General features: G+C 43.0%; 1 protein-coding gene across 3 annotated transcripts in view; it reads left to right on the plus strand.

Moving 5' to 3' along the window:
- The window catches only part of B4GALT4 (beta-1,4-galactosyltransferase 4), a 690,340-nt gene that overhangs the window by 541,696 nt on the left and 121,160 nt on the right, over positions 1-27,484 (plus strand). For all 3 annotated transcript variants that reach the window (XM_044073108.1, XM_044073107.1, XM_044073109.1), the window contains exon 5: positions 12,567-12,689. In XM_044073108.1, coding sequence (XP_043929043.1) covers positions 12,567-12,689 — 123 coding nt within the window. The remainder of the gene's footprint in view (positions 1-12,566; positions 12,690-27,484) is intronic.

Consider the following 27,484-nt stretch of genomic DNA (forward strand, 5'->3'; position numbering starts at 1 on the left):
GGTGCAACAAAAATCCTTTCATGTTGCAAGACATTGAGTAAATTACGAAGAAAGGAAACTATGTTTATTTTAAAGTTGATACACTCTTTCCAAGAGGCTTGAATAAAGAGTGTAATGGGAAATGTTTGTTGTAATTGGATGGTATTTGTATTAATTGGAATATTGTTTTATTTGGTAATTGAAAGGAATTGGAATGTATATAAGCGTATGGGGAAGGAAATATGTTTTACTCTGTAAAGGCTTGCATAACCGAGGTGCTAGAGATTTGCACATTTTTTTTTTTAATAAAAAAGTTTTTCTACTATTTCACTTGGCCTGTGTTTGTCGTTGAAACATTCCCTATAATGATCATTATGAGCAGTGTTTCTTCTGTTTGGATGCTTCTCACGACCATACGCAGTGTTCTATTTGCCAAGCATTTGTTCCTAAGACCCTACATAGATGTTCTTCGTGTTTCCTTATTGCAGTCCTGACTTGTGGGATTTCCTGATGTGAAAGCCCTTGGCCGGCCTGAATACCAGAGAAATTCTTTCCTTCTCCTAAGGCTGGAAGACGCCCTAACAGATGTCAGTATACGTGGGTATACAGGGAGAAAGCCTATGTCATGAAATCCGTCTTTTCTTACCGTCAGAGCCCAAAGCAGTCTTTTAGTGTGTTGGTCGGTCCGCACCAGAGAGAAGTAATTGGAAAGATAATTACCCTGTTGGGAACTCTTCTTTTGCTTTTAATTCATATCAGATAAAGTAAATAATTCTCTTCACTGTGGTAAGCAAATCCCACACAGAGACTTCCACTTGCTTTGTGTCACCTGCTTAGGCCTGAATCTCAACATCCCCAGTTGCCGCTTCTGTGCCCATTTTAACTCTTAAGATGATCAGACATAGGGCCGAGATTTTAGCTGGATTCCTTGGTCTTGGATCATCTCATCAGCATCTGATGGCATTTGCCAGTCATTCGGAGGTTGAGCAGCCTAGGTGTAAGAAGGAAAAAGATAAGTGACCCAAGCTTAGGCCCTCAGACAACAACCATTCTTCACCTGTCTCTACTCCTGGGCTTGTGATTGTTGAAGAAGGTGAGGTACTTTCGCAACCCCCTTCTTTGTCAGAGATGGTGGCGCAGGCCTCTGTCAAGACCCATTTGGAGGCTGACATGCTGTCGGGTCCCTCTGCTTCTGCACATGCCCTTGCTTTCAGCTCGTCATTTGGGCCAGGGCCACTCAGCAGGCCTCTGCTTCAAAGAGTGCTGTCCTTCCAGTGGCACTCCTTTGCGGCTTCGGCCTACTCCAGTTCATCTTTCTTCCAGAGAGACAGGCGTCAGGATGTCAGATGTCCTTAGGCACAAGGTCAAAGTGACTCCTAAGAGAAGTACTGCCGCTGGGCTTTTGCCTAGACATACCGGCTCCGCTTCTCAGGGATACCAGCAGGACTTGGTTAGACTAGCTGAAGACCTGATCTCCATAGTTATGTCTAGATGAGCACCCGGGGATGCCTCCCCAGAAAAAAGGAAAGGCAATCCTAATCCTGAAGCTTTCACAGATCCTTTTGAATCTGATGAGGGTTCAGACCTAGAGGGGTCTAGTTCTGAAGGACCCTCTCATTTCTTTTGAGGATTTAGATTCAGAGAACCTAGCCTCTGCCTCCCCCCCCCCCCCCCAGAGGATATTACCTTTTGGAGAGACTCTCTATGTTAGAAGGGAATATTTCTAGCGGGAAGCACAGGAATACCCTCTATCAAAAAAAAAGAATTAGGGAGTTCCTGGATCTGTCCAGTGCACAAACCTCTTGCTATTCCACCCATTTTAGAGATGGTTGAGGAAGTCTTTCAGGATTCCTCCTTGAATCCTGATTCTCTTCCCCAGCCCCTCATACACCAGACAGTTTTTATAGTATACATGGCTCCCATAAGTACTTTTTCAAAAATCCATCTGCTGATCCAGAGGTGGTCACCCCAGGACCCAAAGGGGGGCTAGAGCTAGTTCTTCTAGAATGGTAAAGAGAGCAGGGCCCTTGATAGAGTTGGGGAAAAGGTATATATGTCAGCCACCCTTACTATGAGTGCTCTCATCTGTCAGTTTTACATGATTAAATATAAGTAAACCATTCTGGATCAGCTTAAATAAAAGGTCTCTTTACTGGAGGATAAAAGCCTTTCTAAGGAGCTTTTGGATCTCTGTCGCGCCAGTTCTCAGGTAGTAAGGCATTCCTTACACTGTGGCTATGATGCTATGGAGCTTTTAGTCAGGCAGCTGCCACTGCCTCAGTTATTCGAAGGCATGCATGGCTTAGGGAGCAATCTCTTCCTGACCATGTTAAATCTAACTTCCTTGATGCTCCAATTGCCAAAACTTCCCCGTTGGACCTAAAGCTGAAGCTGTTCTTAAACAGATTGAGGACAAACCAAACAGATTGAGGACAAACCAAACTCTATGCAGATAGTGAAGACTTCCTCCAAGTTGAGACTCCTAGGAGCTTCCCCACTAAACAATGGTCCTTTCCTTCCCAATCTACAGGCAGACAGAGGAAAAAACAGTGGGAAAAAAACTCCTAGGCAGAGGCAACAGCTGCAGAGATCCAGGCATTGGACCTCAGAAACTTCCAGGCCCCAGGCTTCTGCCAGAGAGCAACAATGACTCACCCACCCTGCCTCCCCCCAAAGCTGTCCTTGTTCAAACAAAACTGGACTCACATCACTTCAGACAAGTGGGTTCTAGACATTATTTCAAATGGTTACAAACTCACTTTCAAAGAGCCTTTAAAATACTGAGGCTACCTAGATATTCCCCAGAATAAAAAAACAGAGGCCTTTCCAAAATCCAGATTTTGTGTTCTCTGGGATCAGTGGAACCAGTTCCTGAACATCAAAAAGGCAAAGGGTTGTACTCCAGGCTATTCCTGGTTCCTAGAAAAGAATGTTTTTGGTATCCTATCTTAGACCTGCTCAACCCCAGTCAGTTTCTCCTGGTTCCAAAATTCAGAATGTTGACTCTTCAGAAAGTCTTGCCCATGATAGCTCCATGGGCCTTTTTGGTTTCTCTGGATCTAAAAGATGCCTACCTACACATCCCAATTCAAGAGTCACACACAAGCTTTCTTCTCTTCAGAGCAGGTTCCAGTCACTGTCAATTTTCAGCATTTCCCTTTGGCTTACCTACTGCTCCAAGGGTTTTCACCAAGTGCTTAGCCCCTGCAGTTGCCTTTTGCAGGACAAGAGGGGTCCAAATATACCCCTGCCTGAACGATTACCTGATATAGGTCACAAATCTGTCAGAACTTCGCAAGGATATGAAGTTTACCCAAGACCTCCTATCCTCCCTGGGCTTCACTATAAATCTTCAAAATTTCAACACTGTTCCAACCAGCAGGATAGTTTTCCTCGGGCACTCTTGTACTCCTCACTTCAAAAAGCCTTCCTTCCCCCAAGCAGAGTCTCCTTTTTTGACCCACTACTTTCAAAGTATCCAGCAGAAGTAATGCTTCTCAGCCAGAGATTTTTTCCAAGCACTGGGATACATGGCATCTTGTATCCTCATGCCTCCCCTGGCCAGGCTGCATATGAGGAAACTCCAGTGGTACCTCATAAATGTATGGTGCTTGCCAGAAAAGCAATTATTAGAAAAGGAAATCAAAATATAAACCAACTATACTAGAAGTAGTGAATGTAGTAACGGAGAAAACAACTTGAATTGAGATCTTTAGAAAAGGATTGGAGCAAACTACATGGGAAAAAGGGGAATTGTGGGAACAATACGTACAAGGGAGGAATGATCTTTAAAAGGCGTTGGGACCTAAATGAGCTGTATAATATTTGATTGAAAAAGATTGGGTACATTATAAGTGATATATAATGTTTGCAACTGGGAGTGCGTCAGTATGATTTGTGATGTAAAATGCTTACAACTAGGATTTTGTCGGTGTAGTTTGTTCTCATTTGTATAAATGTATGATTGCCTATGTAGTAATTGATGGCTTAATAAAGATGTTTCCTTAAAATAAAGTCAGGAATTGAATAATTCATGTAATATTGCTTAGGTTATATGATATATATAGCAATGTAGAGTCTATTATTAGAAGATCGAATGTTTAGGTGATTGAACACCTAAACATCGATCTTCTAATATCGAAAGCAAAAAACGTCGAACGGACAATTTAATTCAGGGAAAGATTTCCCTTGGCGTTCACTGGTGTTTGCTATTTCCCTACTGTTGTGCGATCTCGGAGTTGGTATATTTAGTTGGGGGTGTATGGGGGCACAGCCCCCCACTTAATTTAGATGTAAAGTAATGTTTTTGTGTTGTGGCCGAGGGACGTGTTTCCCTGGGACGTTCGACATTGTGCGGTTCGATATTAGAAGATCGATGTTTAGGAGTTTGATCACCTAAACATTCGGTCTTCAAATATAGACCCACAATATATATGTGTAGTAAAATAATATGTTAATTATAGTATGATTGCTTTTATATGAATGTAAATTATTTGCCTATGTCTCAAGTGATAATTCAATAAAGGTGTTTGGGGAAAAAAAATATATGGTGCCAGCACATTCAGTCCCTGGCTACCAAAATTCACCTGGTCCTTTGTGTCAGAGAAGTTTGCATGTTGGGTGCATGCTTGTACCCAAAATCAGGGCCTTCCATTCAGATTTACTCCTCAGGGCCAAACTGTCACCACAAGTGTCTCAGAGACAGCTTGAGGGGGCTCACTTTCAACACCTCCAATCCCAAAGGAAGCGGGAGGCTCAATTCAAGGACAGGCACATAAAATGGAAAGAATTTATGACAATGCAAAAAGGCCTGATAGCTTTCAAGGTAAAATGGGAACCAGGGTTCTGTTAGTCAAAACAGATAACACCACAATTATGTGGTACATAAACAGGCAGGGAGGCATCTACTCTTACTGTCTGTGCCACCTAGTGATGCAAATATGGGAAACTGCTCACCTCTCTGGGGTTGCACCTCTTGGCACAATACTTTCCAGGGGCTCAAAATACTCTAGCAGATTACCTCAGCAGAAAGTTGATGTGGACCCCCATGAATGACATCTGCATTGGGACATTTTTCTCAGCATGACCCAGAGACGGGGAGTCCCACAGACAGACCTCTGCCACCAAGGAAAAAGCTCAACTGGAAAGATTCTGTTCCAGCATCAAACAGAAATCTACCTAGAGGACAGATGCTTTTTCCTTCCATTGGACTCTTCTCTTCATTTATGCCCCCACCTTACCCCTACTACCTCAAGTGCATCTTAAGATAAGGGAAGAGTGCCCAAGGGCAATGCTGATAGTCCCAGACTGACCCAGGCAGCACTGATATCTTCGGCTCTCTGAACTAACCAACCAGAGTCTATGCCTGCCACCTCAGAGAGTTGACCTTCTCACTCAGGGCAAGGGAAGGATTGTGCACCCCAGCCTGTAGATGCTAAGCCTTTTAGCTTGGATAATTCCACATCATCCAGGAACAAGCTTACCCTACGCAAACGGGTTCAGGACATTCTCAAGGAATCTAGAAGGCCTGGCACTAGAAAATCATACTCTGCTAAGTGGAAAAGATTTTCCATCTGGTACCAGCAGCAGCACCACAATCCTGTTTCAGCCCAGATTGCTACCATCCTAGATTATCTGGCTAGTCTGGTTAATAAAGGCCTTTCATACTCCTCCATCAAAATCCATGCATTTGCCATTTCGGCCCATATACTTGCTCTTCCTCCTGTCTTTTCCCTTGCCCTGTTAAGACAATTTCTTAGGGGAGTCATCCATATCAGACCACCCGAGGGCAACCTACCTCTCCATGGGACCTTGAGTTTGTTCTGAAAAAAATTGACATTGCCTCCTTTTAAACCTGCACCCTCTGTCCAGCTGAAGTTTCTAACTTGGAAAACTGCCCTGCTGCTGGCTGTCACCTCAGCCAGAAGGGTCTCTGAACTACAGGCTGTCATGGTGGTGGAACCGTTCCTTCTCTTCCACCCAGATAGGGTTTCCCTCAGAACTAACCCTTCTTTCATGCCCAGGGTGGTCTCTGACACTTTTCTAAATCAAGCCATTCACCTGCTACATTCTTTCCCAACCCCCCCCCCCCCTAGAACAAAGAAGAAAGAATATTTCATTCTTTGGATGTGTATAAGCAGCTCTTCTACTATCTGGACAGAACAAGAGCCTTGAGAAAATCTGAGCAGCTTTTTGTGTCTTTTGCCCCTGGCTTTGATGGAAAAACAGCTTCTAAACAGACTATCTCAAAATGAATCTCCCACTGTATCTCGTTTTGTTACAGCCATCATGGCAAAACATCTCCTGAGGCTACCAGCGCAGACTCCACTAGGGCTATTGCAACCTCTGTTGCCTTCGTGAAAGGAGTCACTACTAAGGACATCCTTGAAGCTACCACCTGGTCATCTCTGCATACCTTCACCAAGCACTACCACTTCACAGCTTTTTCTAGGTCCAGAGCAGGATTCGCCTCTGCCATCTTGCAGGGCATCCTCTCCTCTCCCTAATGTCCTTCCTCCTGTTTTTAGCTTTGGGAATCTTCTCACAAGTCACGAATGCAACAATCAAACATATGAAGAACATGGTACAGTTGTGTACACATAGCATAAATCTGGATGTTTGAGTGTATTCACGGTTGCAGTCTTCTTTCCCTCCCTAATTCTCCCTTAGCCTACTAGGTAGTCTACTTATAACCTCTTCTCTAGCCAAGGGAACCTCCCTTGGCTCTCCTCCTGTAGGGGTTCTATTTTTCAGTTCTGTACTGCTCACTTGGGACTCCTACCTATTAGGGGACAAGAAAAAAATGATTTCATGATGTGGGCTGGCTCCCTATATACTCAAGAATACTGACGTTGGTTAGGGTGTTGGCCAGCCTTTAGGACAAGGAAAGAATTTCTCTGGTAGTCGGGCCAGCCAAGGGCTTTCATGGGAGGAAATCCCATAAGTCAGGACTGCAACAGTGAAAACAGTTGAACATCTACATTTATGATAATTGTACACAACTGTACTCTCTCTCTCTCTCTCTCTCTCTCTCTCTTCCTTGTCGATTTACCTGGAGAACTAGCATCTTAAATTGTTGGCACAAGAAGCTGTAGTGGAATCTTTCTATCCCAAATGTCAACTGCCTGCCAAGAAAAAGGCCAAAAAACTCCAGTCTGATTCAGCTACTGTCCTGCCTCCCTCAGATGTCTCTTTCAAAGCTGGTAAAAACCCAGAGGATCACCTGGTTGTCTTGGATTCCTCTGCCATGACCCTGTCAGAGACCAGCATGGATCTGACTTCTTGCATGTCCTTGGGGACTTTACAAAAGTTCTCTGCAGATGTTGAGGGGGAACCTCAAACGATTATTTCTGAGGAACTAGGGGGGATACTACAAATCCTAGTTTGGGAGGAAATTCCTGCTATATTTGTTGAGTGCAGGCAAGGGTCTGCACTAGGGCAGACCTCCTGCAAAAGAAACAAAAAAATAAGTGTTTCCCTTGTTGCTGAAGAATCCCCAGTGTGAATGGAAGGATTTTACCCGAGGTTGTTTAATACCATAATGGCCTTTAAGCCGCCCTAAGGAGTTTCTGTGCTTACTCCTCCTTTGGTCATCTACTCACTTAAGAGGCCCAGACAACAGGCATTCTCTTAAGAGGATTTGGATTCTGGGGACGAGTCTTTGGCATATTCCTCTCAAATTCCATCTCCCTTGGAATATGGCTCTGAGGAGGAAGATTCTGTTAGTCCAGATTCTGCTTTGGAAGAACTCTCCTTTGGGAACACTTTTTTGCATGATGGACTGTTTCAAATGGGACTTTTCACAGGTTTCTGATATTCAAAAGAGTTATTGTGAACTCCTCAGATGGAGACTTGTAAGCCCTCTGCAGTTCCTCCAGTCTTGGCTGCCCTTCTTGATACCTTTACAGTCTGTGTGGTCCCTGATTCTCAACCTCCAGCCCCTAAAACTTAATAGATTTTACAAGGTGCCTGATAAGTTCATGTACAAATGTCCTTCTCCTGATCCTTGTGTAATGTCTCTCTCATCTCACAAACCTTCTAAACTTTTGCCATCTACTAAATTACTTCCTTCAGACAAGGACAGTAGAGCTATGGTATGTTTAGGCAAAAAGATGTATACTGTTGCCACTCTGGTTTTTCGGGCTATTAATTACCAGATTTACATGACCAGGTATGATTTAGCTTTCTTGCTCAAGTTTCTCGGGCATTCTCTGACCTCCCTGATTCAGAAGGGAAGGTCTTAGGCCTTTCTCTACTGGGTTCTACCTCTCCAGTGACTCCCCACTCTATTAAATGTAGTTATGCAACTGATGACTCCTCTAGGGCAGCCACCTTTGTTTCTGTTTTGAGACGTTACTCTTTGCATAGTCTCCATCCCTTATCTGATGATATTAAGGCTAAATTGTTGGATGCTCCTCTTGATAAGAACTTTTTTGATTCTGCTGCTGCTGAGCTTTTTTAAGTCTGTCCAGGATAAAGGCAGGGCCTTGCAGGAATTGAAACATATTTTTGTCTCCTGTCCCTACATTCCAAAGGAATTACCCATCCAAATCTTGTTTTCTACGCAGACAGTCTCACCCTCCTCCTAAAGGTAAGAAGGGTTCTAGTCACGTACCTCATGCTAAGTCTACTGACTCATACTTTTCAGAAGCTTCCTTTTCAAGACGAGGCAGATTCTATCTGACAGTTTACTTCCCCTTTCCTTGGGTCAGGTTCTGTTGTTCCTTCATCTTTCCCTGTCCCTTCCCAGTTAAGGGTCAGTCAAGATTCTTGGGTTCTGTCCATCCACCAGGGGTACTTCATGCTGTGGAAATCCCTTTCTCATTTTCTGGGCATCCTTCAACCTCCTCAGGAAATTCTTCCTTTCTTTCCAGAACTGCTTCAGGGCCTTTTGGCTCATGGCACCATTCAAGTCATGCCCCTTGCCCAGGAAGGGAATTTTTTTTATTCCAGGATGTTTCTGGTTGTCAGGATGGAAGGCACCTGAAAATCCATTCTACATCTTTCACAGCTCAATTGCTTTTTAAAGATCCCTTCCTTTTAGGATGCTATCCCTTCAAATCCTGTTCTCTGTTCTTCTTTCCCAGACTTTCTTAGGCATCCTTGAGGTCCAGGGATACTGTCTTCACATCCCCATTCATCTCCCTTTCAGGAAGTTTTTACTTTTGTCTGTTTCTTCCTTGCATTTTCAAGTCTGTGCTTTGCCCTTTCTAGGTCCCAGGGGTATTCACCAAATGGCTCTCTCCTGTCATTGCCTTTTGCAGGATTAAAGGTGTTTAAATATTTCCTTATCTGGATGACCTGCTCATTCAGCCTTTGTCCCCTAAGGTCCTGCTTTAGCACCTCCAGTTTACGGTTTGTCTGTTACAAACCCTGGGGTTTAACATAAATTTTTATTAATCAGTCCTGGTTCCTTTTCAGGGTCTTGTTTTTCTCAGTTGCAGGGTCCAGGTCATTCCCATGCTGACATCCCTGCCTCCACTCAAGGCACTGTCTCTCTCTAATTACCTTTTTTTCAGTCTCTTCATCCTCTGGCTTCAGTCACAGACAGGGTTTTTCTCATGGTTCTAGGATTCATGGCTTCCACCATTCCTATGCTATCTTTGGTTATACTTCATATGAAAAAACTACAGTGGTTGCTAAAGTCATTGTAACTTCATCACTGTCATTCACTAGATTTCCAAGTTCCTTTTAGTTCCTTTCCTTCTATGCCTCAAACTCGAGCTTCGGTGGTGGATTCATCAACTTTCTCTCAACCCAGGACTTCCTTTTCAACTCCCAGTCCCATCTCAGAAACTTTTTTTGAATGTATAGGACACGGGCTGGGTAGCTTCCTTCAGTTCCCTCAAGGTCCAGGGTCTCTGGCCTCCCCTTCAGAGTGCACACTACATAAACAAGAAATGAGAGGTCTCCTTTTATTTCTTTGCAGACTTGCTTTTCATTTCTGGAATCTAGCTGTCCAGTATCAGGCTGTCTGCATGCCTTCAGAACAAAACATAGTGGCAGACTGAGCAGGCTCAGTACAGAAACTCATGAATGGATGCTTCACAGTGATGTGTTTCTGGACATTGTCCATTGATGGGGTACTTTCCAAGTAGATCTTTTTAGCTCCCCTTTGAACAGATATCTTCATCTTTTCTGTGCCAGAGTCCCAAGTCCTCAGTTTTGGAAAGTGGACGTGTTATATTTTCGTTGGAATGGGATGTTTCTCTATGCATTCCCTCCCCTTCCTCTGATTTTGAGAGTCCTGCTCAAGATCTAGCAAGACTTTACCCAAAAATCTTGCCTGTGACTCCTTTTTGGCCCACATGGCTTTGGTTCCCCCTTCCTCACTTAGCCAGGGGCAATCACAAGTTACTTCACAGGATGGACCTTCTCACACAAGACAAAGGGGTATGTGATCCATCATCACTTGTCCACTCTTCATCTGATGCTGTGGGTGGTAGGGTTTTGATCCCTTTTAGGCACCTTTTTCTGAACATGTGCTTAGGGTTCTACAGGAGGCCAGGAAACTCACTACCAGGAAGTCATATTTGTCCAAAATGAAGAGATTTTCTGTTTGGTACCTTACTCATAACCAGGATTTTCTATGGGGATCCCTGTGGTTCTCTTATTTGTGTGGATTGCTGCATGCTGGCTTTAGCATATTCTTCAGTTAAAGCTCATCTTTCAGCTATTTCTTCTCATCTGCCCTTGACTCCTCCTCTTGCCTCAAGGTTTGAGGTCAAACAATTTCTTAACATCATCTTCCGTATCAGGCCTCCCAAGAAGCCTATTCCACCTTCCTGGGACCTCAGTTTTGTGCTGGAAAATTGACTCAGATTCCTTTTGAGCCTGCTGCTTCAGCTTCCTTGCAACATTGCACTTGGAAAACTGTTCTTCTTTTGGCCCTTAATTTAGCTAAGTTTGCCTGAATTCCAGGCTGTTCTGGCTGTTTCTCTCTCCTTATTTTTTCACAGGGACAGGGTGTCTCTTCATACTAGTCCTCACTTTATGCCTAAGGTGGTTAATGAGTGGTCTCTTAAGCAGTCTTTTAATTTGTCCTCCTTTTCTTTCTCCAGTGACTAAGTGAGAAGGTTCCTCAAACTTTGGGTATGTATAGCCAGCTCAGATGTTATTTGGATAAGTCTAAGGCCATTCGCAAATCTGAGCAACATTTTCTTTCCTTTCAGCCTAGATCTCTAGGTTTGGCTTTTTCTAAGCAAACCATATCATCCTGGATCTCTAAGGATGTTTCTTGTTATTCCTTTCATAGTAAATATCTTTCTACCTCTCCAAAGGCCTATTCTACTATAACTGTTGCTTCGTTTGGTGGTTTTTTTTTTGCAAAGGATTGGATACCAATTCCATCATTGAGTCTGCTACGTGGACTTGTCCATACCTTCACTAAGCATTACAAATTGGATGTTGTTTCCAGAGCAAGAGATAGCTTTGCTAGAGCTATCCTGCATGAGTTTCTAGAGGGCTCCTCTGTGCCTTTCTCCTTCCCAAGTTTCCTCTTGAGCTTTTGTGCACTTTATTATGTAAAGAATACTGAAATAGTGATATGGAAGGACATAGTACAGTTGTGTAAAGTCTTACCATAACAGTAGAAGTCCTTCTCTTCACTGTTGCAGTATTTGCTTCCTCCCTTCTGCTCTGTCCTGTTACTGCTGGCTTCCTGGCCTGGAATTCTTTGTCTCTCTCCTTCTGGATACACCTGTTCCTCTTGGAGCTTTTCAGTTCTGAGGTATGACTGTCCATACATCACCTTTATGCCTTGTATCTTGTGTGGGGAGCATACGTGTAATATATGATGTACATATATTCCTAAGGCTTTGGTAAACTGGCCAGACATTGGGCTACACTTGGCAGGGAATCCCCTATGTAAACAATACTGCAATGTGAAGAGAAGGACATCTATTGTTAAGATTGTATACAACTGTACTATTGAACAGTAAACATAATGAGTCAGTGTATTCCTCATATTTATCAAAATGTTGGAATACTCTCCCTCAATACGTAAAACAAATCATAAATCCAAAATACTTCAAAGCAAACCTTATGACCCGCTATTGGATTCTAAACTGTGCTCAGGCCACTCTTCTCCTGGCTAAATGTTTTTACAGTTCAATCCATCTGTCATTTATATGTAATGCCATTTTGATATTCTTGCATATTCTAAGCTTCCGGGCTTCCTTCAGAAGACCCAATAGCAACAGTCTGCTGTGTAGTAGTAAATCCCTTTATATTCTGTTGCACCAGTCTATTGCTACAGTAAATCTGAAAAGTAAGTGTGTGGAATATAATCCTTTCCAGGATCGGTCTATTCTGTATTTTTTTCCTTTCTGGACTAATTTTTGCATCTTGTATGTGATAACTAATGGTTACCTTTTGCCTTGTATTGTATGACATCTTGTAAGATTGGTTAATTGTGGGGGGTTTCGCCCTGGACATCTACTTAAAAGGGGCCTGTTCTAGCCAAGGCAGACTTTCCTGGTAAACAAATTTAATAATAAATAAATTAAATATAAATTATTTTCTTGTATAATTTTTGAAAATAATATCCTATACTAAAAATGGTGTAATGTTATATGCTAAAACTTTAGGTTACGCTACAGAGGTTACTTCGGTGGTGCAACAGCCTTGACCAGAGATCAGTTTTCATTAGTGAATGGATTCTCCAATAAATATTGGGGTTGGGGAGGAGAAGACGATGACCTCATGACAAGGTAAGCCATAAATAAAAAATAACAGCAAAGTTCCTGTTTATTTAGCTGAACAAACACAAATGTTGCATTTTAAAATGAATAAATAGAAAAATGAAGAGCTTAGAGCAATTGCTTGAAATTGGCACTGGAAAATGTTTATGCAACAACTGGAAATGGCAAAAGGGTGAAATAATACTTGGAAATGGTGCTAAAATGCCATTGCTGTAACCTACAGTCACATGAAAACTGTGACAAAAGGGTCAGACTGTACCCTTCAAGGATCACTAAATATTTAGTTAACTGATTTTAAGCTGTAATATTGTATGGTTTGAATACTTGAGCCAAAAGTGAGGACAGATTTTGACAGCAGAGTATAACAGTCTGAATCATTAAAGACTGATTCCAGAAGAAGCATTAGAAGTACTCAAATATTCTTCAGTGTTAAGAGAAGTGGGAGCATTTTAAACTGGGAGGTCAGCTCTTCTGAGAGAGAGTGTGTGCAGTTATGTGTGTGTGCAGTTATGTGTGTGTGTGTGTGTGTGTGTGTGTGTGTGTGTGTGTGTGTGTGTGTGTGTGTGTGCTGTATGTACCGTCAGGGTATGAAAAGCTTGATTTAATATTTTTGGATGATTGAAACTTCAATTAACCTCCCATGTGTGTTTTAGCAGGGCACAGGGCAATTTACAGAATTTGAATACGTATACATGTTTTTATGTATATATCCATGTGTATATCTGTATTTATCTCTCCCTGTCTGTAATATCAGTGGCAGGGCTAGCTACCCTGCGTTCTGAACTGTTGAAGTGATACCCTGACCCCCATGTGCAAAAATAGGAAAAAGGGGTTGTGGATGGATTTTTATATGTATATATTTATATATACACACAGAAAGAATATGTATATTTAATGTTTCTTGCAGGCAGTACTTCATAACATAAGATTTCTAAAACAGTTTGTTTACCAGTATTTTAGCAAACTTGTCTTTTTGGTGACTAACACATGCACAAGTTTTCATTGCTGTGAGACTTGCTGGTCTCTATGTGCTATATTTAATAGCTGGTGCTGGAAGTATTGTATTTTATTGAAAAAAAATAATGTATTTGGTTAATCTAGTTTTGATTTCATGTGCCTTTCAAGACTTATCTTTAAGCAGGATTTATCGATGGTTGATACATCCAGATATACCCACATACATGAGTGGATTGTTGCTATTATACCATTAAAATATTTGAGAAAGAAATTGCTTACCTTTCTCACATCATATATTTGTGTAAGGGCACTTTAATCTTCTGCATTGCCTTCCCTAAACTGATGTTCCCATACTTCCAGAGTGCATTATTGCTGGAGAAGCTATGGAGTAAACAGAATCTCCATTGTTGTTTTTTTCTCTCCATTTTCAGTATAAAAATGGAGATTATGAAGGGCAATGCAGACATGTAAGGAAAATCATGTAGGTTTCTGTTTGTTTACTTTTGCAGAACCTACCTGATTTTTCTTATATTTTCCTCTGTCTCTCAGAATATGCCAGTAGGAAGTCTGGCTACTCAGTGGTACTTCAGTGACCGGACTTTTTTCTTTTGGTATATAACCCATTTACAACAGGCAAACTGATTGGGCTATCCAGTCACCATGCTCGTTTTTGAATAGTAATGAGAATTTATTCTATAATAAAGATTTTTATATTCATTAGAGGATGCACAAAACATGCATATTTGATAATTAATATTGCATGCATTAAGGGTCTTCAATCTTTTTTTTTGTCATATTTTATAGTTCTCTTTTTAGTTTTTGTTTTAAGTTCACTTTTGAGTTAGAGGGAAGGTTTCAGTATGCATTTTTACATATGCATGTAAAGTAAATACTGTTCTCTCTTCTTAGGTGCTATACAAATTTCACATTTGCAGTGTCCATTTCTTACTTTTTTATTTTAAAATTATTTACATTTAACAAAAAAAAAAATGTTTGCATTGCTTTGCATGTTTGTGTACACAACACCTTAGTTTACCTGCTACACGTTAGCAGCACTTGGCAGGCTACTTGTTCTCTACATTAACCAATAGGAAATGTAAACTTACAACCTACTGATAAATTTCCTACCATGAATCCATATGTGTAGTTGTTTCTTAAATTACTCAAATGTCTTGCTTACCCAGGGGATTCAGAAAGATCCCACTGCTGACAATAAAAGTTGTGGCCAAAATAGTTTGTTTACTTGCTAGGGAGATTGTGATTTGGAGACATGTTAGCTGCAGTAATGAAAGACTTTATTATCCACTCATTTTCATGTCTTCAAAAGTTCCTCCTGTAGTCAGCACAGTGGTGTCCCATGCATCACATTGGTAATGGCACCCTCATTCACTCTCCCACGCACGTGCGCACATTCAAACACTCATACCTCTAACCTGAGTGCCAGAATGTTCCCAATGTCTCCTGTTATTTTTTCTTGCCACTCATAAATCACAGATTCTTAGATTCAGTCACTAATACCAGACATTTCGACTTTCATTGTTCTTAATGTTCCTAAAGTATAGGTGATGTTAGACTTGTTGCTCTATTAACTTTGCGTCCACGTAAGTGTTTAGATGACACTAGAGAAAATTTAATATTGTTCTTCCCAGCTTAGTCCTAAAGCCTTCCCCCACATTCACATCCCATCCCTCTCAACTGTCCCTGATTTTACAATGCACTTCTACTGTTGCCTCCAATGCTTATCCTGCCCCTCCTAACTCACAGGGAATTGCAATCATTGCTTAATGCCAGTCACTGCAGTTTCATAACTTCTTACTATGTAAAAAAATTATACCCTGCTACACTAACTCATCCATTAGCATAGAGTGTCAAGGCTCCTGCTTAGCTAGTTGCTCCTTGTGTCAGAGGTGCAGGGTTTGAAACTTCTCCATAACTTTATTTTTTTTTTCAAAGTTAAGGAAATATGTAGAAAATTCATGGTGCCTAGTGGTAGCGTGGAGAGCTAATTATATGTTTCCATATGCAAAGGGTGCAGGCTTTGGATTGTTTTAAGTGCCTTTATAACAAGATGTAAAGCGAACCACTGATGTTCTTCATGATTCAGTGTTGCAGTCATCACATTTAGGTTATCTGCCTGCAGGTAGCCCTCAGCCAGCCTGAATACCAGAGTCTTGGGATTTCTGCATTGGATGCTGTCGCTCTTCCATGATGTCAGGTCGTCAGGGGTATAAAACATTCAGCCGATGCCGTTACATCAGTCTTTCTTGCCGTGCGGTGCCCGAAGCAGAAGCAAGTTCGCAAGTGCCTGTCAGTAGACTCCTGAAATTTTCATTTTTCAAGTTTCAAACCTGAAGTCTTCTAAAAGATAAGTACCCCGTTGGGGATCCTTTTTTCTTGCTCTAACCAATGTCAGAAAAAAATAATAATTGTCTTGCCTGTCGAACGCAAATACCTCACAGAAATTTTCATTCTTACTGCGTCACCTGTTTAGGCCCAGACCGTGATGTCCCTCGCTGTCAGTTTTGTGCCTTCTTCAATGTCCGAACTATTCGTCGTTGGGCAATTTTTGTAGCTAAATTATTTTGCTCTCGATCTCCGTACTCCGAAATGGCTTCGATAAGCCATCTGACTACTGATCTTCCAATAAAAGTAAGGATAAAGACAGAGACAGACCACATAGGTCCTAGGCTGCCAACAACGCTAACGTTAAGCTAGTCACCAGTCCACCGGTACTCAGTGAGGTGCTTTCACAGCCCCTGATGCCCGCTTCTACAGACAAGCAGGCCTCTACTGAGACCCTTTCAGAGTCCAGTATGCCATGAGATGCTTCTTCAACTATGGAACCTGCGGATGTCTCTACCTTGGTTGGGTCCAGAGTCGCTGTGCAGGCACCGGCTTCTGAGGGTGTATTCAGGCCTTCTGATTTTCATATTAAACCGACGACTTTGTTGCAAACCAAAAATACAGAACTTGTCAGGCCTAAAATTCACACTACGCCTAGGAAACAGACGACCAAAGTGCAATCTAATGCCCACATGCCACAAAAACAAATGCTTAGAATGGCTGAGGACCTCATTACTTTAATTAGGGGAAGTCAGCCTTCCCCCTCAAAAAGACCCAGAAATGATTTTCCTTCTGATTCTTCTGATCAGGAATCTAATAACTCTGATATTTTCTGATTACCAGGACATACATTTATCTAATTATGAGGATTCTGATGCAGAGGATTGCATTCCCTCTGCTTCTCCTCCAGGAGATTTTTCCTTTAGTGAAACCCTGCACACCCTTAGAGAGCATTTCCACTGGGTGAGCCAGGACTACTCCTAGTCCAAAAAGAGACTCAGGGAATTTTTTAAGCTTGCCACAGCACAGGCCTCTAGCTATCCCTCCTGTTCTGGAAATTGTAGATGATGTCTTCTTGGAGTCCAGCCTTTACCCCTGATACCTTGCCTCCAGCTCCCAGGAAACCGGACAGGTACTATAGAGTGCCTGACTCCCACAAATTCCTTTTTAAGAATCTTACTGCGGATCCAGAGACCATTTCCCAGGGACCTAAAGGCAGTAAGGCTACAACTGTCAAAAATCCTACCCCTTCTAGGGCTTTAGACAGATGAGGAAAAAGGTATATACCTCTGCTACTCTTGCCATTAGGGCTTTAAATTGTCACTTTCATATGTTAAAGTATCAGCAGCATATTATGGAGTTAAACAAAAATGTTGTTGATTCCTGACTGTGCAGAACACAAAGATTTACAAGAGTTAATGCAGTCTGGTAACCAAGTTGGTAAACATACTTTGCAATGTGGGTTTGATGCCTTAGAAGCATCTTGCAGGGCTGCTGTCACTGGGTCTGTTCTTAGAAGGCATGCATGGCTTAAGGAACAGAACTTGCCAGATCATGTCAAAGCAACATTACTGGATGCACCATTAAATCAAGAGTGTCTGTTTGGCAATAAAGCAGAAGTCCTCAAAAGAATGGAGAAGAAAGCTAAATCTATGCAAACTGTTAGATTTCTTACAAGTACAGCCACCTAGAGTCAGTAGACACTGCCCTTCAAAAAACTGTCTTTTCCCGTCTCTTCCAGGCCTTCTCAGTCCAAGCCCAGGGGCAGCAGACTACCAAGACTTCAGTCTCAGGTTATGCACAGATCTAAGCAATGAAGTGCTCCCACATCCAAAACCGGGAGTAGTAAGCTACTACCCTATGGTAAAATTGCACAATGACTTAGCTTTAACTCCTCTGAGCCTTGCCCAAGTACTTGCACCTTTAACAGGGAAACTTGCCCTGCATGCTAAAAACTGGGAATGCATTACCAAAGACAGGTGGGTCTTGTTTCCCAAGGATACAGATTCCAGTTCCACTCGCTCCCAACCCTAAGCGGATGGCCAGACCTTCCCCCAAACCGGTCGGAAGAGGCCCAAAAGCAAGTACTTTCTCTTCTCAGTATGTCCCCAGGAAAGAAAACTCCTGGTGTCCTATCCTGGATCTGTCTATTCTCAACACCGTTTCGGTGGTTCCAAAATTCACAATGCTAACTCTCCAACAGCTGCTTCCTATGCTAGCCAAGGACTCCTGGCTAGCAACCCTAGACTTAAAAGAAGCTTATCTGCACATCCCCATAAGGGAATCTTGCAGGAAATGCCTACACTTTAGAGCAGGTGAATCAGTTCTCTGCACTTCCCTTTGGCTTATCTACTGCACCCAGGGTATTCACAAAGTGCCTATCTCCAGCCATTGCATATTGCAGGTAGAGAAAAATTCATGTTTACCCATACTTGGATGATTGCCTGATTCAGGCGGACAGTCAGGAATTGCTACTTCAGCACCTGGCATTTGTAAAGAGACTTCTAAGTTCACTGGGGTACACCATCAATGAAAATTAAATCACAGCTGGTACCCAGCCAACAGATTGTATTCCTGGGAACAAGCTTGAACACAACTTCCCAGATGACATTCCTCACTCCAGAGAAACAAATTTATTTGACAAATTACTTCAATCTAGTGGCCATGGCCACCAAAAACCTGGCTTATCTGCAAGACAAATACTGCAAGCCCTAGGGTTCATGGCCTCTTGCATTCTACTAATTCCATATGCAAGACTACATATGAGGAAACTTCAATGGTACCTAAAAAGTCTCTGGTGTCAACATTCTCAGGACCTGGAAACAATGATCCCTATCGTTCCTTGCCTAAGGACAGAGTTCCTTTGGTGGGCAGAGGCCTGCAGCCACAACAAAGGACTCCCTTTCTTTCTACCCCCTGCCACCCAAACTTTAACAACAGAGGCATCAGACTATGCATGGGAGGCTCACATGGCAGGGCAGTGCATTCAGAGCAAATAGAACTCAAAGCAAATGCACCTGCATACCAATCAAAAAGAAATGTTAGCTGTACAGAATGCTGTGACAGACTTCAAAGGCCTTATTCTTCCAGGACAACTATTGGTAAAGACAGACAACACCACAGTTATGTGGTACATAAACAAGCAGGGGGTGAACCCATTCCTACCCACTCTGCAGACTAGCCATGGCTCTGTGGAACACAGCCTTGAGCAACCAAGTGCACCTACAAACTCACTTCCTGCCAGGCAAACTAAATTCACTGTCAGACAACTTAAGCAGAAATCTCATGGACCCACAGGAGTGGAAACTGGAACCCAAAATATTCAAGGTTTTGAGGAACAGGTGGGGGACACCAGAGGTGGACCTTTTTGCTTCCCCTCAAAACTATCATTTGAGCAAATATTGCACAAGATCTCCCCACAGCTAAGCTTAGAAAGCGGATGTCCTGTCCTTCACCTGGGAAAGGCCTCTCAGTCTTTGCCTCCCCCCCACCCCTCCTTTCGAAGGTTCTACTGAAAATCAAACAAGACAGGCCAAGGACAATCCTGATTGCACCAGACTGGCCAAGCCAGCACTGGTACCCTCTTTTGTGCAGTCTGACAGTGCTACAACCATGGCACCTGTCTCAGACTCCTTCCCTGCTGTCCCTGCAGGCTGGCCAGATTCTGCACCCTCAGCTGCAGACCCTGAACGTTGTAGCCTGGCTAATCCCCTGAATTCATCACTGGCAACCCTCAGTAATCAGGTGCTGGATGTCATTCTTGAGGCAAGGAGGCATAGTGCTAGGAAATCCTCTTCGGAAAAGTGGAAAAGATACTGTTCCTGGAGCCAGTCTCAGGGAATGGACACAACTGTGCCCAGCTTACCACTTATACTAGATTACTTAACAGAAATTCTCCACAAAGGCCTATCCTTTTCCTCAATTAAGATTCTTGCCTCTGCCATCTCAGCTCATTATAATACTGAGTTGCCCCTCTTCTCTCACCCTCTGTTAAAACAGTTCCTGAGAGGAGCCAAACATTTAAGACCCCCCAGGCGAGCTCCCAATCCAGCCTGGGACCTTAACTTTGTATTGGAAAAGTTCACGCTTCTGCCCTTTGGACCTGCTGCTACAACAGAGTTGAAAGTCCTCTCATGGAAAACAGCTTTACTTCTAGCCATCACTTCAGCAAGAAGAGTGTCTGAATTGCAGGCCCTTATGGCAGTGGAACCCTTCATTATCTTCCATGCGGACAGGGTTTCCCTCAGGACTAACCCATCTTTTATGCCCAAGGTGGTGTCTAGTGTGGCTTTAAACCAGTCCATTAATTTGCCAACTTTTTCCCCTAATCCTCAGAATAAAGGGGAAAGGATCCTGCATTCCCTTGACGTGCACAGGCAGCTTAGGTTCTATCTGGACAGGACTAAGCCTCTCAGAAAATCTGACCAGCTGCTAGTCAGCTTTGCTGCAGGGGCAGAGGGCAAGGCCATTTCAAAGCAAACCATTTCTAAATGGATAACACACTGCATCCATTTTTGCTACAAGCACCATGGGAAACCTACCCCACAGGGGATCAGAACTTATTCCACTAGGGCTACATCTACCTCTACAGCATTTCTCAGGGGAGTCCCTACCAGGGACATCCTGGAAGATGCAACCTGGAGCTCTGTACACACTTTCACCAAGCACTACCACTTGCATATCTTTTCTCAATCCAGAGCCACAGCAGTCTTGCAGGGCCTGATTGCCAGCCCTAATGCTTCTCAACTACCTCTACCCTTCTTAGATTTGGGAATCATCCCAAATGTGATGACTGCAACAGTGAAACACGAAGAACATAGTACAGTTGTGTGCACCATAAAGTTTGAGTGTATTCACTGTTGCAGTCCTGGTTACCCTCCCTCCAGCCCCCTGACTTCTCTTTGCTTTTACCTATCCTATTTTGATTTGCCATATCTTATACCATGTGTATTTGCTTTTTTGCTGGAGGTATTCCATACCATATAATTGCTTCCTGTTTTGGGGGCACCTGACATCTGGGGCAAGAAAAACTGATGTAATGGCGTCGACTGGATGTTTTATACCCCTAACGACCTGACGTCATGGAAGAATGACAGCATCCGTCGCAGAAATCCCAAGACTCTGGTATTCACCAGCTGAGGGCTACCTGCAGGCAGATAACCCAAATGTGATGACTGAAACAGTGAATACACTTGAACATCTACATTTATGGTAAGTGTGCACAACTGTACTGTGTCTGTCCTGCCTCATATCTTTCATGCAGCAGAACTTTATGCCTTTAAGGCAAGATGTAAAGACTATGTCTGGTGTCTCCCACCAGTATGGTAGGATTGTGACGGTATGACAGCCCCCCACATAGACATTCATGCATACACACAGACAGCCTTCACTGTCTTGGTTGCACTCACGGACACACACACACACACCCATACTCACGTCCCTAGCCTAACTACTGCAACCTCCTAGGCAGAGACTCCTGTGCACTGCCACACACTCTTGAGCACATTTGTATACTCACACTCACTCACACTTTTACTTCTACATACATACATACACACACACACACACACACACACACACACACACACACACACACACACACACACACACACACACACCAACACTACCAGTCTGCTAAACGTCCTCGTTACTTTCTCTAACATGATGGCTGATCATGAGCTTTTGGCCATGTTCATTACCCTGCTTGGTCGATGTGCCTTACTAAGCTAAACAGTTGTCTGAAACACTCAGCTAAGTAAATGCATTTTCATAGGCATTTCCAGAGGAGCACATAGCTAATTACCATATGCCAGTCTCCTGGAATGTCCCATCATTTGCATTAGGTCATGGAGACAGTTCCGTATAATCAAACATAAGTTTTGTAAATCTGTTGTCACATTGGTCATCACTGGTATACAATCCTAGGAGAGATGAAGAATGAGACCTACTCCTGAAGTTTGCTTCTGGAGTGTTTTTATGAGATACTTAGACTCTGGCCACTGTAGTCTGCACAACCCACTGCCTAAAATGTTTCCCCTAACAATACTAACTCCTTGGTGTCTTCTCAGCTCTAATCTTTATTTCCATATAAGTTCTAATTCCTGCTTGACCCTTCACAGTCTGCTATTTACTGCAAGTCCTGTTTGTATTACACCGACTCCTGTATGACTAGACAGGCCAGTAATTTTATGATAATTATCAACCTTTTTGAGATGGGTTTCAATCCAGATTACTCCCTGTTTTTAGCATTTACATACACTAATATGTCCCCTTGATAATTGATGGCCCCGTGATATTCCTTTTACAGTATCTGAATACTTGAATTCTGCAAGACTTAATTAGTCCCTTTTCTTAGAGTTTACTTCTTGTTGTGTTGCCCCACTGCATTTTCTTTTTCACATACATCTGTTGGAGTGGTATTTGTTATACATTTGACCTGCCATCCCGATTCTCTAGAGTTGTGCAAACCTTTTAAGTAGTAACTTTAAAAAAACATTTAATGTTCTTAGTAGTCTGTTGCAGTCCATTTCTCGGGCAAATGCACTTGCACTGATATTTCAATGTAATTTTGTTTCTTCTGGCTCATTATTAAAAGTATTTGCATCCTCTTAGTTTTTGGGCACTCCTGATTGTGTGTGGTTTCACATGTTCTAATTTCGCAAAATTTTCAGAGATCACACACACACACACACACACACACACACACATACACACACACACACACATATATATATATACATTGATAAGCAGAGACACACATAATAGAAGATTGTGATCAGGTCTCTAATCATAACCAGTTTATCTGGTAGAGGCATGGATGCCAAGAAATTCACTTGAAGAGCTTATGTCAGAGTGAATATTTGCATCCATGCTGAGAACATATAAGAGTTATAACTGGGACCTGATAAAAAAATATTTATAGTGCATGGGGTTTTATCTGCTGCATGTGTAATTATGTTGTATTTCTGCTGCATTTTACTGTGTGTGCACTTGATTTATTTGCTTAAAAGTTAAAATTTAAACTGCATTTAGTACTGTAGGTGTCACACTCAAGTGCGACAGCCTTTTCTGTGCATTTCTACTGTTTAAATTGCTTTTTGCTGCTTAATTTCTTACAAAAATGAAAAAAAAAAATACTATCTGTTCTGCTTGTTTCCCACCCTTTCTTATACTAGAATAGTCCAGATCTGCTGTTTTCAGGACTTTAGTCTGTGTTTCTGAGTGGTCCAGACCTTGTTGTGGTAGTGAGAGGTCTTTCTGCGTATCCGTGATAGTAGTAACATTAGAGCAGCCTATATGTCGCAAGGGGAGTGGTTTCCAGCTCTGAAATTAACCTTATTGGCCGTTTTGGGTTAATTTCTATCCCTTTCAACTTTGAGTTAAAAACCCGTATTTGCATGGGTTTCTGCATTGCGCAGTGCCATTTAGCTAGGGTTAAACTATTCCCTGCGTCATAAAGTCTGCTGTTCAGTTTTTCCCTTAGAACTAGCCAGATTCTTAATGTTAGTACTTGAATCTGTTTTTCGCGCTCAGCACTGGTTCAGAACTGTTGTAAGCGATAAATAAACTACAAATTACTACAGCACTCAACCTCTCTCATTTCCTAGTGGTTAACAGTTTTTTTTGTACTTATCCTCCATAGTTGCTTAGAGAAAAACAGCTCCAGTACTTGGTTTCCTCACTTGTCTGGAGGAAAATAGTGATAAACCAGGCATGTCCAAGGGACAGCTCCTGGTGTTCTCTCCTGTCTACCTGATGAATCTGGGCATCTTGGGACAATGTAGAAATTGGCACATGTACACTGACAACCCTCTCCTCCTACCACCCAGCACTACAACCTATGAGAAATGCATTTATGTAGCCAAACTAGAAGCAAAGCTCCCTTAACCCAAGACTGAACTTGTCAGTCATGAGGAGAAGGTAAACACTTGCACCACACCACACTCATCACATAGACCCACTAAACCTACACCACCAAAACCCACACATAGATGCACAAAAACATTCGTGGAGGCTCTCAATAATCTGCCCAAGCAACAGAGACCTCCAAAGCAGAAATGCAAACAACCTCCACCCCTCAACACAACCCAAAAGACACAACCTACAGACTCAATGTGCCACTCAACCACAGCCCATAAGGCAAAACAACATACCCAACACATTTGTCATAGGTGACTCTATAGTCAGGCACATTGATGTTCCACTCACCAGACTAGACAAGGAGAAGGTTACTGTCAGCTGCCTGTCTGGTGCCAGGATCTGCCATATAACCCAAGAACTCATGTCACTCCACAACAAGTACAAATATGACTCCGTCATTGTCCATGTTGGTGTGAATGACCTGAGACGTACCTCCCTGGACTACATGAAAAGAGACATGGAAGAGCTCTCCGGACTTGTAATCCAGGCAGGTATGATCCTAGCCCTGAGTAGCATCCTACCTTCGCCCAGAATGATACTACAGTGCAAGGACAAAATGATTGATTTCAACAATTGGCTAAGCTTCTGGTGTCATTCTAAGGGGATCCAATATCTGTCTGCCTGGGACAACATGATCGACAGGCCACAATGCTTTGCCAGAGATGGCCTGCACCGGTCACCCTTGCGATTCCAGATACTAGGGAAGGCTCTTGCCACCCCTATAGTGTCTTTTTTTAGGCAAAGTCCAAATGACAAACCCAGCACCGTAGCAGGTATAGGCAAACAAAAACTGAGGGTAATGCTACTCAACGCTAGAAGTCTAAACCTCAAAATGCATTCACTCGAGGCACTCCTCAAAATAGAGAACATCTGTGCTGTGATTGAAACCTGGTTCAAGGCTCCGGCGAGCACCCCTGCATTACCAGGCTATAACTCATACCATACCTTTCGGCCATCTAACCTGGACCAGAACACCAAAGGCGGAGGTGTGTCCATATTCATTAAGGATATCCACACCTCCAGGCTAGTTGCCCAACATAATTCATCCAAAATTGTCCAAGTGAAACTAACTCTGGGCAAAACAGCAATCTAAATTGTAGCTTGCTACAGATCCCCCACCACGCCCCAGGACTCCCACTCCTCCTTTCTTGATATTCAGGAAAATATTAGGGTCCAACCAAACACCCTAATAATGGGCGATTTCAACTACCCCACCATCAACTGGGAAAACTACTTGTGTGCCAACTCCTTTGCTCAATGCTTTCTAGAATTCATAAACTCCAATGCCCTGGATCAGCTTATCCACACCCCCACCAGGGGCAACAATATCCTAGACCTAGTCATTACCAATGAGTGACCAGTTTTCCACACCTGAAGTCAACTCCTTGTTGGTCAGATCCGACCATAAGTTAATGATATCCACATCCCGCCCCACCCCCCCATTAAGGAAACCACTGTAAAAAATTTCTCCAAAGCCAACTTCGTGCTTTTTAAGACAGAAGTGGCAAATTTAATGACATCCTTGCAGATGGGCACTGCAGCTATGACTACAGAATCCTACACAAATACACTCTATAAGCACTTACACGAGTGCATGGCTCGTGCTATCCCTAACAGAACCAATAAGCTATCCTCCAGAAAACGGAAGCCAATCTGGTGGTCCCCCGCTATATATAAACAAACTCTACAACAGAAGGAAGAAACTGTTGCAGAAGAGAGTAAAATCCCATGAGCGGAGGAGCTCCCTGGTCAGCCTCCATAAGAAACTGAGACCCCTCATAAAATCCTCCAAAGCTAGCTATGAAAACAAGATTGCCTCTGGTTCTAAGAACAACCACAAAACATTCTATAGTCAAGAATCTCAATGGCAGCACCCAGGTCTTCTCGGAGCTGCAGCACAATGGCAGGAAAATTACAAAACCAACGGATATCGCCAACATCCTGGCTGATGGGTTCACTGCTAACTTTACCCCCCTCTCACCACCTAACGAGCCCATATCTATACCGGAAGAATGCAGAACCCCTGCAATCACAACTGCGCAGGTAAAAACTGCACTTTCCAAAGCCAAGAACACAGCTTCCATGGGACTGGGCAACATCCCAGGCTGCGTTTTACATGAACTTCAGAACGAACTGGCCCTGCACCTAAGCACCATGTTCAATCAGAGCCTCTCGTCAGGCTTTGTACCTACTGAGTGGTGCACAACAACAGTTATACCATCCCACAAAGGGCGAGCCACCATGGACCCCGGGAACTATCGCCATATTAGCCTGATGAGCCTAGTCTGCAAGGCCATGGAACACATCAGCATGAAACTCATAAACAAAGACATAGGTAACTTCCAAACCCCGGAACCCACCCAGTTCGTGTTTGTGAAAGACAGATCATGCCTCCTGAACCTGACTGACTTCTTTTGAAACAGTCACCAAAGCCGTAGACGAGGGAAAGGCAGCTCACACAGCCTATCTTGACCTTGCGAAGACTTTTGACACCATTCCCCATTCTGGAATTTTAGATAAACTCACTAAACTGGGTATAAATCCATACGTCACAAGATGGGTTGCCAACTGACTCACTGACAGAACCCACACTGTAAAAGTTGCAGACTCCAAATCTGACTTCAAACAAGTGGAGTACCACAGGGTTCAGCCCTGGGTCCTCTCCTCTTTGGAATCTACTTCTCTGAAGTAAGGGCTAACACAGAGGCCCTCTGACTAAGTTCACAGATGACTGCAAACTAGGTGCCATAGTTGAGTCCCCAAATGATGTGGACATCCTACAGATGGACCTCACTGAGACAGATGCCTGGTGTCAGAGCCATGGCCTCAAGATAAATGCCAAAATGTGCATTGTCATCCCCTTTGGTAAAAACACTGTTCTCATGAACTACCACATAGGCGGCAGTCGTCAACGCCAAAGGTGTGATAAGAGACCTTGGGACAGTAGTCTCTCCTTTGATAATCTCATTGTCACAGTAGTCAGGAAATCCTTCTACGTGGCACACCTCATCATGAAAAGGTTCTCATCCAGGAAAAAAAGAGGTCATTGTCCCCCTCTATTCGCACTCATTAGACCCATTATTGAGTACAACACCCCTTTTGGAATGTACCTCGCAAGACATCTGCAACAGCTAGAAAGGCCACAGAAGTACATCACCAAGAGGATTACGGGTCTCAAACAGTTGTCCTACTATGTCCGTCTCTGTAGCATATCACCTACTCCGATGTGATCACTGCCTAACATACAAAGCTATGTGAAACCCAGAGCTGTTGGACATTCTACACCTAAAGAAATCCCAGTCCCTCCGGAGTACACGCTTCAGGGATCTAAACCTTGTCACCACAATAAATAGAACATGCTGGAGGGATAGATTCCTGTCTCAGAGACTTCCTATACTCCGGAACAAGCTACCTATCTATGTCAAGCAAAGTTCCTCATTAGCAATCTTCAAGAAGAATCTTGATGAATGGATGGGAATTAGGAAATTCACCCCGGGGATCACTTCTGTGGCCCTGTTTGACAGGGTCTCAGGAAAAGAACTTTCTTGGGTGGCGAAAGCCAGGGGACCTTGCTGGCTAGGCTT

This window comes from Protopterus annectens, chromosome 5.part1 (assembly GCF_019279795.1).
Source record: "Protopterus annectens isolate FY-2018-M chromosome 5.part1, PAN1.0, whole genome shotgun sequence".
Classification (NCBI taxonomy): Eukaryota; Metazoa; Chordata; order Ceratodontiformes; family Protopteridae; genus Protopterus; species Protopterus annectens.